At 41.4% G+C, this 12,419-nt stretch overlaps 1 protein-coding gene across 1 annotated transcript; it reads left to right on the plus strand.

Annotated features, from left to right (window-relative positions):
• Window positions 1–1,243: 1,243 nt before the first annotated feature.
• On the plus strand, window positions 1,244–4,247 carry POMC (proopiomelanocortin). The gene is made up of 2 exons (XM_089497918.1): window positions 1,244–1,372; window positions 3,600–4,247. Exons 1-2 carry the CDS (start codon window positions 1,244–1,246, stop codon window positions 4,245–4,247), a joined length of 777 nt encoding a protein of 258 aa, XP_089354044.1.
• The last annotated feature ends 8,172 nt before the right edge of the window (window positions 4,248–12,419 follow it).

Genomic DNA, 12,419 nt, shown 5'->3' on the forward strand with positions numbered 1-12,419 from the left:
AAACAGCACTCTCCAATTAAAGGTGCCGTTCCACATAGGATTCAATCTTTAATATAAAATCAAATTATCTTTGGAAGATTTCCCTTTTTATTCTTTTATCTGAAGGTTTTAATCACTTAAAACCAACACATTTTAAGAAACGTTTTCAACTTATCTGCCCACAGCCTATCATTTCACATGAAAACGAAGTAAAAAATCATAAATTAGAAAACATTTTACATAATGAAAGAATTATTTCTGGGAAGGATTTGGGCATTTAGCAGAACTAGGAATTATGTTTTTAATGTGGAGTATAATTAGAAAAAGCTCTAATGTAAAAAAAAAATCATTAAAAAAAACCTATATATTTAACCACAAAAGAGCTATATCTATTTAATAATTACATATATTGTATACGTGCATTTTGAAGTTATTTTAATGTTTTCCACTATTTACCTGTGATCTGAAATTGTTTCGCGTCTCACCTTATAAGGAGTAAGTATTTAATGTATTAGTTTTCATGAACAAGGCATGTTATGGTATTAAAATAGAATTATAGATTATAAACTAAGATGTCCAATTTGTTTACTATATGGGTATAAAAAATGTGGGGTTTTTTTTTATATATGATTCTATAAAGTTAAAAGCAAATAAGCAAGAAGGACACACAGGAATCAGTAGAATTAAAAACAAATGCATCCATAGTAAGGGAAGCGCCATGAGAAATAAACCTGATTTAATACAATGCATAGTTTCACTGATTGTATAAAATGTTATGGAAACCTAGAATCAGCCCCATTCGGCCCACCTGGCCCACCTTTAATCATTCCTGTTTTTGTTTTAAATCTTTTTTTACGCATTTATTGTACCCTCTATGATCATATTTTGCACTTGTAATACCCCTTTTGACCATAAGGGGGAACCTAGAACATGATCCATCCATATCTAGAAACGGCATTTCCATCATGCCTGGATCCCTTCTGTGGGCTTTGTGTTCAGTCCCTGGCCATATGTGATGGACATATAGATATAAGGTCAATCATTCCATTGGTTGATATGATGATGAGATCTTTTCCATCTATCCATCTATCGATATAAGAGATTTTATCATCATATCAACCAATGGAATGGTCCATTCAGGAGGTTCTATTGGTTGCAATAGTGATAAGATCACTTCTGAAACTTCATAGCAGATTACCTTCTAGACATTAAGTGTCCATTTCACCCACCCCCGTCTTGGTTTGTTGGCATTTCTAGGCTGAAAATGTTGTGTCCGGTGTGGAGCTGTCTCTTTGCTGTACTGGGAGTCTTCGTATTTCACGTCGGAGAGGTCCGGGGCCAGTGCTGGCAGAGCGCTAAGTGTATGGACCTCGAGAGCGAAGACGGCATCCTGGTGAGAAAACATCTAGAAAAATATTCTACTAAATCAATTAACTAAAAGTGCAATATTTAGCCACAGCGTAATGCTATGGGGGTCCTGCAGTCTCTGATTCTATCTATGACATCATCAAACATACGTTTTTAAGCAGCTTTAAAAGGGTGTACATTTTTTATCACAATCAGCAAAATATGTTTCTATGGAAATTCTTTTTTAAATGAGAAAAGTAAAAAAAATGTCAATATTTGTAAGAAAACATTAGAAACATAGAAAAATAGAACCTACCGGCAGATCGTCTCTGTTTTTTCTGCTGTAAAAAGACTCAATCAGTCCTTATTATTGCTTAAAAATAGTCCAAGATCTCATTTATCTTAAATCAAACACTGTGTCACTGTGATGTAACGCGAGTCATCAGCCAATGTTTGAGGATAGTGAACATTTGGAATTGTACAAAAAAAACTCCAGATAAGTGCTTGTGACACCTTTATGATCACCCCCATTATGATCACCCCCATTATGATCACCCCCATTACGATCACCCCCATTACGATCACCCCCATTATGATCACCCCCATTATGTTCCTTCACCTTGAATAAAGAAGTCTTGAGACCCAGGTTTACTTCTTATGCGTGAAATGCCGTGCCGGTGACCGTGTTATTCTGCAGCCAATGTCCAACCTTGAACAGCACGTGTAAAGCATGTTTCTCTCTTCTTTTATGTCTTACTTCTTTATCTCCTTACTTCCTCTTTTCCCTCTTGTTTCCTTTCTCCATGTTGTTTTTGCTTCTCTCTCTCTCTCTCTCTTCTCTACTTTTTCTCTTTCCTAAACAGTCTCTCTTTTCCCTCTCTTTGCCTTCTATTTTTCTTCTCTTCCTTATTAGTCATCTTTCCTTCCTCTCTTCGCTATTTTCTCAAATTTTTCATCTGATTTCTTAATTTTTTCTCCTCTCTCCTCCTTTCTTACCTATCCTTTTCCTCTCTTGTCCTTTCTCTCATCTCTTCTGTATTTTCTGTACTATCTCTTTTTCCATTCTCATGTCTCTTTTCTATATTGTCTCTCATTTATATCTTTTTCACTCTGTTTTCTCTCTTTACTTTCTCTGTTTTCCTATTTTCCTCTTTTCTTTTCCCTTCTCTGTTTTCTCCTCTTCCTCTTTAAGCTCTCTAATCTTCTTTCTTTCTTTAATCCTCTATACTTTCTCTCCTCTCCTTTCTTACTAGACCAAACATTTTAGCAATCACTATAACTGTTAATGGTACTCGGATTGTGACATCTTTCACCGTGTCCCGGTCACACTTCAGGCACAACCTCTCAGAAAATGTCCAGGAAACAGTTTGGGAGGAGATGGTAACTCTAGTGATGTGCATGGGACCAGCAGAGATCCGGGGAGCCTAAATCAGGGCGCACCGCTTACATTTTCCGGTTTAGATTGGCCAGTCCCTGTTTTAGAGCCCAATCCCCGTGCCCCTCTTTCCTCTTTAGTCACATTTCTAACAAATAATGAGGATTAAGAACGGACGAGAAAGATAACTGGAAAGTAAACACAAGACGGACATTAAAGACAGGAAAGGAAAATAGAGCAAGGGAAAATACTTAAAACACATAAATAATAATAAAAAAATGTAAATATAGGAAAAATATAAATTTAGAAAACAAGAATGAAAAAAGGCAGCAAAAAAACGCTATTTTGTTGCAGAGATTTAATACAAAATAAATAAGCATAGAGAAAGAAAGGTCAGGCCGGCGGTTCTGGCTGTAAACGTGTCACGTACTTTTCTCCGTCATACTAATGCCTGTTTGCGCAATTATCTTTTACCCGATCCGTCCTTGAAATCAGGTGCTGTGTTCCTTGTCATGTATCGTATCTGGAACCGATCTCGCGGCAGTTTTTGTTGTGAAAACCAATTCTTGGAAGCAAAGCGTCTTTATTGACCAAAAAATAAAAAGGTTAAATAGGAAAAAAAATGATTTATTTGTCAAAATGAAAATAACAAAAAATGTTTCATTCCGAAATCTTTCCAAGGCATAAGTGATAATTAACACGACGAGATGAGGAGTCGGAGTAAATGGCGCTGATCTAGCTATACGGTATATCACGGCCACGCGTTATTTCTTAATGTATTTTCATCTTATTGGTCATTTTGTTTATCTTCGGATTTAAAGTTGTTGTTAATTCTGTTGTTGTTGGTCTGCAGTATACCCAACTTATCTCATATTTTACTACTTTTGTTCCGTCATAGGAGTGCATCAAAGCCTGCAAAACCGACCTGTCAGCCGAGTCACCCATCTTTCCGGGAAACGGACATCTACAGCCTCTGACCGAAAATGTCCGAAAATACGTCATGAGTCATTTCCGCTGGAATAAATTTGGCAGAAGAAACACCACTGGCAACGAGGGCAACAGTGGCTCCAAGAGGGAAGATATAGCCAACTACCCAATATTTAATCTGTTCCCCAGTAGTAACGGTCAAAACACTGAAGACAATAATATGGAAGAAGACCAAGACAGGCAAGACAACAAGAGGTCCTACTCAATGGAACACTTCCGATGGGGGAAGCCAGTTGGTAGGAAGAGGAGGCCAATCAAAGTCTTTCCAAACGGTATGGAGGAAGAATCATCTGAAAGCTACCCCATGGAGTTAAGAAGAGAATTGTCTCTGGAAGATGACTACCCCGAGATCGATTCTGAAGATGACTTAGACGACAATGACCTACTGTCTATGCCAAAGAAAAAAGGTGGGGACTACAGAATACATCACTTCCGATGGGGAAGCCCACCTAAAGATAAAAGATACGGAGGATTCATGACCCCTGAACGTAGTCAGACCCCCCTAATGACTCTCTTCAAAAACGCCATTATTAAAAATGCCCATAAAAAGGCCCAGTAGAAATTCCATCGTAGAGTTCCCATCCTAAAGCTCCCTTCAGGTCATCCCGCCATGTTCCATGTAGCTGCCGTCATTCACCCTTTGACCAATTCTTATTAACCTTCTGGGTAGACAAACGTTTAGCACTCCTTGAGTTTGTTTTTTCTGTTTCATTTTTTTTTCTCCATGTATTAAGTACAAAGAAATGCAAATCCTGAAGGTGAAAGTATATGGTGATATTGTACATAAGGGAAGAAATAAATGCTTCTGTGCCTGAATATCTGGTTTTCGGTTTGCTAAATTATTTTCGTATCTAATAAAATGTACAATAATGTAAATGAACAGTAAAATAAACATTTCAATCTTACAGGCTACCGGGTTATATATTCTTTCTTCAACAGATTAATTATTACTTAATTTAATGGTATAAACCGAATACAAAAGAAATTCCGTGATCTCGTTGGCCCACATTGGCTGCACAGTGTTATCCGACAGATGATTCTGACATCTGCCCAATCATTTCTCTTTTCGCTCTCTTTGCCTATCTTCTTTTTTCTTTTCCTCCCTATCTCCTTATTTTCTCTCTTGCCTCCTTTCTCCATTTTCTCTCCACTCCTGCTTCATTATTTGTTCCTCCTCTCTCCCTTTTTATTACTTGCCCTCTTTTCTATCTTGTCTCTTCTCTGATCTGTTTTCTTTTCTTTCTCTCTTCTCTACATCTTCTTCTTCCACTACTACTTCTTTACTTTAGTCTCTCTTTTCTTGTTTCTCTCATCTCATCTATCCTTTCTCTATTTTCCTTCTTGTCTGTACTCTGTCATCTCTCTCTTTCTTCTCTCTCTTCACATATTTCTTTTTCTCCCCACTCGCTTTTCCTTTCTCTCTTCCCTGTGTTCTCCAATTTCTCTTCTCTATCATTTCTCCTTTCTCTCTTTTCCACTCTCTCTTCTCTCCTTCCTCACTTTGATCTCTCTTCTTTTTCTCTTGTCTCTTCTATCCGTTTTCTCTACTAAAGCAAACATTTTAATTATCACGCTCACTGGCAGTGTAAAGACAACCAATGAAGCTAAAGCAATCCTCTGGCAAAAAAATAAAAACATTGTAAATTATCTATACATTTTCTTAAATAACCTTCCGTACAAAACAAATGTTAAAAATAACACTGCTGACATTTTGGGACCGAGAGAATTTCTTGTGTCAAGTCAAACATAACCTTCCGTAAAATAATCATTTTTTAATTAATTAGCTGAGGTATATTGAGAATGGGTTTAAAGTGATACACGCCATCGCAACGAAACTGGATAGACTTCTCTCGATTTTAGAGTGAATATCATTTAGTAAATATTGTGATGCCCGAAAAGGAGATGGCGTACATAGTAATGCGGTATATAATGTATAGTATGTAGGTGGCACGAGATATAATATAGCATGAAGAGTTGCTATTGGTAGAAAAACAGATAAAGAAAAAAAGTTTAGGAAGAGAAAAGAACGTAAACATTCATTTTCTGGAGGCACAGAAATCACTACTTAATTAAAGGTGTTTTGAGGCGAAGATGTTTATCAAAGTTGCCAAAGGATTGGAAGAAATGGAAGCTTAGTGAATAATGTTAGTTTCTATGTAATAAATAATGATAAAAATATACTGAATACCATTTTTTATAATACAATAAACCAAGACCTACTGATGTCCTAAACAATGAATAAAAGGACACTGTAACAAATGGCACGTAAGTGAAATGCGGAGATCTATTCACTAAAAAAGTCTAACGTGCGTGTTATGTGTTATTATTGTTCACTTCTATTCACGTTCAGATAACACTTGACTGGCCGGATAGTCTGATCCACGGTACAAAAAATAAAGCGATTTATTGATTCATTAACCAACAATGACCCCGTTTCCTCACCCCCATTGGGGTGGGCAGGAGGGGTAATAAAAGAGTTAACTACTGGGGTTATAGAGCTGACCAATACCGCCCGGAAGGGTTAAATTATCCAAATATCTTGGGGGGGGGTACAGGGGCCATCCCTTGTCTCACTCATCATATGGTGGGTAAAAAACATAAGAAAATACCCTTGGGAGGCAGAAAGCTCAGCTGGGCTTATTCATTCACTCACTATGGCCTGATTGGAATGGGGGAGGTTAAACACTGTTTAACCCTTTAGGGTGGGATGTCCCCACTATGTCTCCTTCCTGCATCCCCCACCACTGGGCCCTTCAGGTGGATAGAGGGTCTATGGCACCCCTCTTTGATTTGAATGGTTATAAGGACATGATTAATTATCGTTTGGTGATTCAGTAAGAAATCAGAAGCCAATTTGGGGTCAAAAAGGATTTTTTCCCTTTTTTGGAGGCACAATCAGAAATCAGTGTAGGGTTTCTGCTTCTTCTTGAAGGAGTAACTTGGTGGGCTTGGCTGTTTTTTTTTCTTTTATCCTAAATTATGATGTCACTATGTAACACAGTATACGCCGGCAGAATTTATATAAAAAGAACTTATTTGTCATATAAAAGCAGGAGGATATAATTTCAGAATCTGTAGGTTGTTATTTCACCTGAAACCCGTCTGCCCGGATACTCACGAGAAAGCGCAGTTTTTATTCACTGTTAAATTATAATGTATTTATTAACATAAAGAAGCGCTGCAGCCCGCAGAGCGAGACGTGGAGACCTCTCAAGGTCGTCTCTCCGCACCTTTTTTCTTTTGTAGACGTTGAACAAGGAAATTATGTTCGCTGAAGGCGGTTGCCCTCGTCTTGTGATCTTTCTCTCCATCATCAGATGCTTTTCTTGAATGAAATGTGATTCATATAGAACTCATTCAAGAGTTTTTTTTCTTGTTTTATAGAATAAAAAAATAATTTCTGAACAACTTTTTTTGTAAAAAAAAAAAAAAAAAAAAAAGTATCACCTTTAATAATTTGAATACCCGCCGAGAAACATAGAAACATAGCAGGTCGGCCCCATTCGGCCCCCGTCCGTTTCTCCTGCTGTAAAGACTCAAACCTTAATCAGTCGTTGGTCTCGTCTTAGATTCAGTCTATCCCATGCATGTTTAATACCCTCACTGTATTACCCTCTACCACTTCTGCTGGGAGGCTGTTCCACTTATCTACCATCCTATTTGAAATGTCTCTCCCTCTCATTGTAGAGGAGATATCAATTCTCTTTGGGGTAGCACACCTCATTTGAGAAAATACTGTGTTTATTCGTCGTCTTAATTAATACTACTTTTTTTTTTTTAGCAATTTCCGGTTGAACTATAACTTGAATAGAAATCCCAAACTAGAAATATATTTATCAAGAAATACTTTGCTAAATTTTTCAAAAAAAAAATAAATCAGTTTGAAGCAAAAAAAAAAAGAGAAGATGAAAGTTCTGGTTACGTTTCTGGTTACTGGTCAAAATTCACCTCCTCTCACCTCCCCCAATATTGGGGTAAGTGTTTTGGTACCCACTTTCATGCCACTCACCCCTCACAAAAGAAGAACGGAGTCAGCATTTTTATCAAAACGACACTTGGCTTTCAGCACCACTCGACCAAGAAAGATAAATGGGGCAGATATCTCCTTATCACGGGTCTCCTGCACAATAAACCGACAGCAATTCTTAACGTCTATGCCCCTTCTACCTCGGCGGCCTCTTTTTACTCCACCCTCGCGGACTCCCTGTTGCCTCTGAGAGGTCATCAATTATTTGTTGGGGGTGACTTCAATACCTCTGGGATCTACACGTAGACAGAAGGGGCCCTGCTCTGCTGGCCCATCCTCCGCTCAACTCTAAACATCTCAAAGATTTTGCAATGACGTCAGCCCTAGTTGACATGTGGCGTCTCCTTAACCCGCGGGCGTTGGACTATACTTTTTTTTCACATCCTCACCAATCCTACTCGAGGATTGACTATCTGTTCGTGGCCCAGCATCAGGCTACTATGGTTCGTTACTCGAAGATTCACCCTATTATCTGGTCTGACCATATTGAATGCATCTATCGTCTATCTGATTGGCATCCGGGCCCCTAGCACTGGAGACTGGACAAGTTTATGCTTACGGATCCGTCGGTGCTAGAGGAGATTTCGGGCGACCTGGATGAATTTTTTTTGTTTAATGATACCCCTGACATGAACCCGCTTTTGATTTGGCAGACGCATAAAGCGTATATTAGAGGCTCCTTTATACGTATAAAAGCACGTCGCAAGAAGCTGCGCCAGGAGGCTATTACGTCCCTTACCAACAAAGTGAGCGCTTTGGAAGCGACGCACAAGGACTCCTTGGATGCTGCTGCACTGCGCGAACTGATCCAACTAAAAGGGGAATTGAACCTTCTCCTCAGTAAAGATGTATTGTACTCGCTGAAGGCCACTAAACAGAGATTCTTTGAAAAGGCCAATAAACCCGACACGATGCTGGCTAGGAGATTGCGCTCTCAGAGAAAGGCACAAAATATCTCGAAAATTATTGACTCGAATGCTAAAAGCTGGTTCCACCCCCGCGATATAGTGGATCAATTTGCGTCTTTTTACCAAAGCCTCTAGCGATGGCAAGAAGGCTCCCCTAACAGCTCAGGACCCGACTCACCTTCATGCTTTTTTGGACCCGGTGTCCTTGCCCAGGCTCTCAACGTCCTAGTTGGAGCGACTCGGCGAACCCTTTAGTGAAGAGGAACTTCGTGACGCCATTGCCTCCCTCAAGGCATCTAAAGCCCCGGGACCTGATGGCCTTCCAGGCTCTTATTATAAGAAATTCCAACGTCAGCTACTGCCTCGTCTGCTCTCAATGTTCAATGTATTCCTCACAGGGGTGCCTCCGACTCGAGAAATGCAAATGGCCAAAATCATCGTCATACACAAGGAGGGGAAGGACCCCGCTAGCTGTAGTAGCTATCGCCCCATATCCCTCATCAATGCGGATATCAAGTTGCATGCAAAGCTGCTGGCGACCCGCCTGGGGACTGTTCTGCCCTCCTTGGTGCATCCGGATCAAGTGGGATTTGTTCCCAATAGGGAGGCCCCAGATAATATTCGCCGAACGGTTGATCTAATTGAAGTCGCCAAACTCACCAACCAAGAATCCCTGCTGTTGGCTTTGGACGCCGAGAAAGCCTTCGACAGGGTCGACTGGAGGTATATGTGGGAGGTTTTGCGGAGATTTGGCTTTCATGAAGGCTTCCTGAGGAGTGTCCGTACGCTCTATGACCAACCATCCGCCACAATTGCCCTGATGGGCTGTAATTCTTCCTCTATTGAAATCAGGAACGGTACCCGTCAGGGGTGCCCTTTATCCCCGCTCCTGTTCGCACTCTGTATTGAACCCCTGGCAGCGGCCGTCCGACAGCACCCAGATATCACGGGGATTGTGGTCCGGGGCACTCAGTACAAATTAAGCCTTTTTGCAGACGACGTTTTGCTTACGCTTACCAACCCTGTGGTGTCCCTTCCTAATCTGTATAGCACCCTTCGAGAGTTTTCACGGATCTCCGGTTATAAAATAAACGAGGCCAAGTGTGAGGCACTAAATGTCAACTGGACGGATCCAGTTTGATCGTCTATTGCGTCTCCATTTAAATTTACTTGGCAATCATCCAGGTTGAAATATCTGGGTATTTACCTCACCAATGATTTCCACTCCCTATACAGGACTAGTTATCCTCCGCTCCTCACAGCCCTTCGGAAAGAGCTTAAACGCTGGTCCCAATACCCTATCTCGTGGATGGGACGAATCTATGCTATCAAAATGAATCTATTGCCCCGTCTCCTATACCTTTTCCGTGCTCTGCCATCGCCAGTTAAACGGGACGAGATTGACTCTTTTCAAGCATCTGTTTTCCACTACATATGGGGCTCAAGGCGGTCGAGGATCAACAGACCCACTATGTATAAAACGAAACACTCTGGAGGTTTTGGCGGTTCCCAATCTCTATCTGTATTACCTGGCGGCCAGGATATCCCAACTGGAAGCCTGGTCCCTTCCCCCAGATCGACATAGAAAGGGGATTTATGCCTTGCTCTGACCTTCATGTGGTCCCCTGGCTGGACCCTCTGGTACCCCCGGAGGCTCCCACTTTACCGGCGATCACCACTACTCTCACCATATGGCGCAAATGGAGACGTAAGCTATCCCTCATGGGTGCTGTATCCCAGATGTCGCCTTTGTTGCACAACGCCCTCTTTCAGGATGGTGTCCAAGCGTCTAAATTCAGGTGGTGGTGGGATGCGGATTTGACCAGACTCGGAGCATTGGCTAAAGGTAATAAGGTGCTCTCATTTTAAGTACTCCAGGAGACCAAAGGTGTCCCCACTTCGGAACTGTTTCGCTACCTACAGTTGCGCCATTTTGCCCAATCACTGCTTCGCGCTGGGGCTCTCTCGGCCCTCACGACCTTTGAACAGCGCTTTCTACTCCGCAAACGCCTCCGAGGTTCTATATCGATACACTATGCCCACTATCCCCAACCGCCGGCTTACAGGTCTTTATGGCACAGGGAACTCCAGGAGGAGATCCCCGACGAATCGTGGGATGAGGCCGCGGAGCACATCCACAAGCTCACCGCCAACACGGTCATCCGTGAAAGGTCTTATAAAGTCGTAGCCAACTGGTATCTGTCGCCTGTGAGACTTTCGCGCATGACCCAGGAGGGCGCCCGCAGCTGCTTCAGGAATTGTGGGGAACCTGGCACTTACCTCCACGCCTGGTGGACGTGTGAACACCTTCGCCCGATCCGGTCCTCCTGCTTTGACATGTTATCGCAAGCTCTCGGCTTTGTCATTACGCCATCCCCTGAGCTCGCCTTGTTACTCATGGACACAACGGACTCTTTGTCCCCCACCGCTTCTCGTCTTATTCACCGTGTATGTGGGGCGGTAAAACAAGCAATTGCCCGACACTGGAAGGGCTCTCCCCCCACTCAGGGAGAAATTAACGCTAACATCTGGCATATTTTCACTATGGAGAAAATGACGGCTACCCTACGAGATGAAGTGCCAAAATTCGAGGCGATCTGGGATCCTTGGATATCTACCTTTATGGATCCTGTCGGAGTCCATTCCGTTCTGCGCCTCTAGGTCCCTGGGGACGTTCTCTTCTATTCTTTTCTTTTCCCTACCCCCTCCCCTCTTACTCTCTCCCCTCTACGTCTCTTCCCTCTCATTCAGAAGTAGTCTCTCGACACTTCTGTATAAACATAGAAAATTGCATTGATGTCACAACATTGTATCCATGGTCGTTCGTGTATTATAATGGTTAGTCCTTCCTGGTCCACTTTTGTGTATCCGATGTATTGCGCCATGATCACCGCTTTCTGTTATGTGCTTTCTCTGTATATGCGCGTTGACTTTACTAGTGCATTATGTGTATGTTTTTGACCGCAGGCGCGCGATATACCTGTTCAATGACCGTGCGACTATTGAGTTTTCTGTCCTCTAATTCTGCTTTTTGACCAATGCTAATAAAAAGATTTAAACAAAATAAATAAATAAATAAGAAAAAAAGCACCGAAACCACGTAAGTTTCTCAGGCGTTCATAATTACTTTATAAATGAATGAATGATTATTTGTGCGGGAAGAAGAGTCGGTCAGAGACAATAGAACCATTTGTTCAGTAACCTTGCTTTATATCCTACGATTATAGAGATCGTCAGATTAAAGTTCTCGGCATTTATGTAACATCATATATATATAATTATATAAAAATATATAATGACATATAGATTCCTTATATAATAGTAGAGCGGGTGGAGAATGCGTCACAAGGTTTCTGGCAGCCTATCACATTGTAATGGAAAATAAAACGAAATCTAAAAAACGCGCCGCTCCGTTCGGACCTCGATATCTGAAGCCCAACACACTTTAGGACCATCGACATATTCTACTCATTTAGATATTTGTTGGAAATGTAGCAATGGGGGGGTGGGTATTAATGCAGGATTGGAATTCTATCCTGTTTGTCGGGAAAGAAGAATTGATCCCGACTAACCTTTGCCCACGTCGTCGGGGTCGTATTTTAAATTATCCTCAAAGTCACCAAACTACAGACCCTTATTCAATCTGTCGAGCGCAGGTTCCAATCAGAAATGACGGGTTTTCATAGAAATGATAGATGATGTCCATGAAACCCAAAAGATCATGGTATGTATGGTGATATCTTGCTCAGCCAAGCGTTCCATGGGGGTCCCATGTGGGTTTTGCGTCATATTGTGG

This window comes from Sceloporus occidentalis, unplaced genomic scaffold (genome assembly GCF_023333645.1).
Source record: "Sceloporus occidentalis isolate IW3139 unplaced genomic scaffold, rSceOcc1.0.p SCAF_111, whole genome shotgun sequence".
Taxonomy (NCBI): domain Eukaryota; kingdom Metazoa; phylum Chordata; class Lepidosauria; order Squamata; family Phrynosomatidae; genus Sceloporus; species Sceloporus occidentalis.

What these genes read in the sequence shown, in the direction of transcription:
- POMC (XM_089497918.1), top strand. Translation starts at nt 1,244, where the DNA reads ATGTTGTGTCCGGTGTGGAGCTGTCTCTTTGCTGTACTGGGAGTCTTC. An exon ending in AGAGCGAAGACGGCATCCTG is followed by an intron (nt 1,373 to 3,599) that starts GTGAGAAAACAT and finishes GTTCCGTCATAG; the next exon opens with GAGTGCATCAAAGCCTGCAA.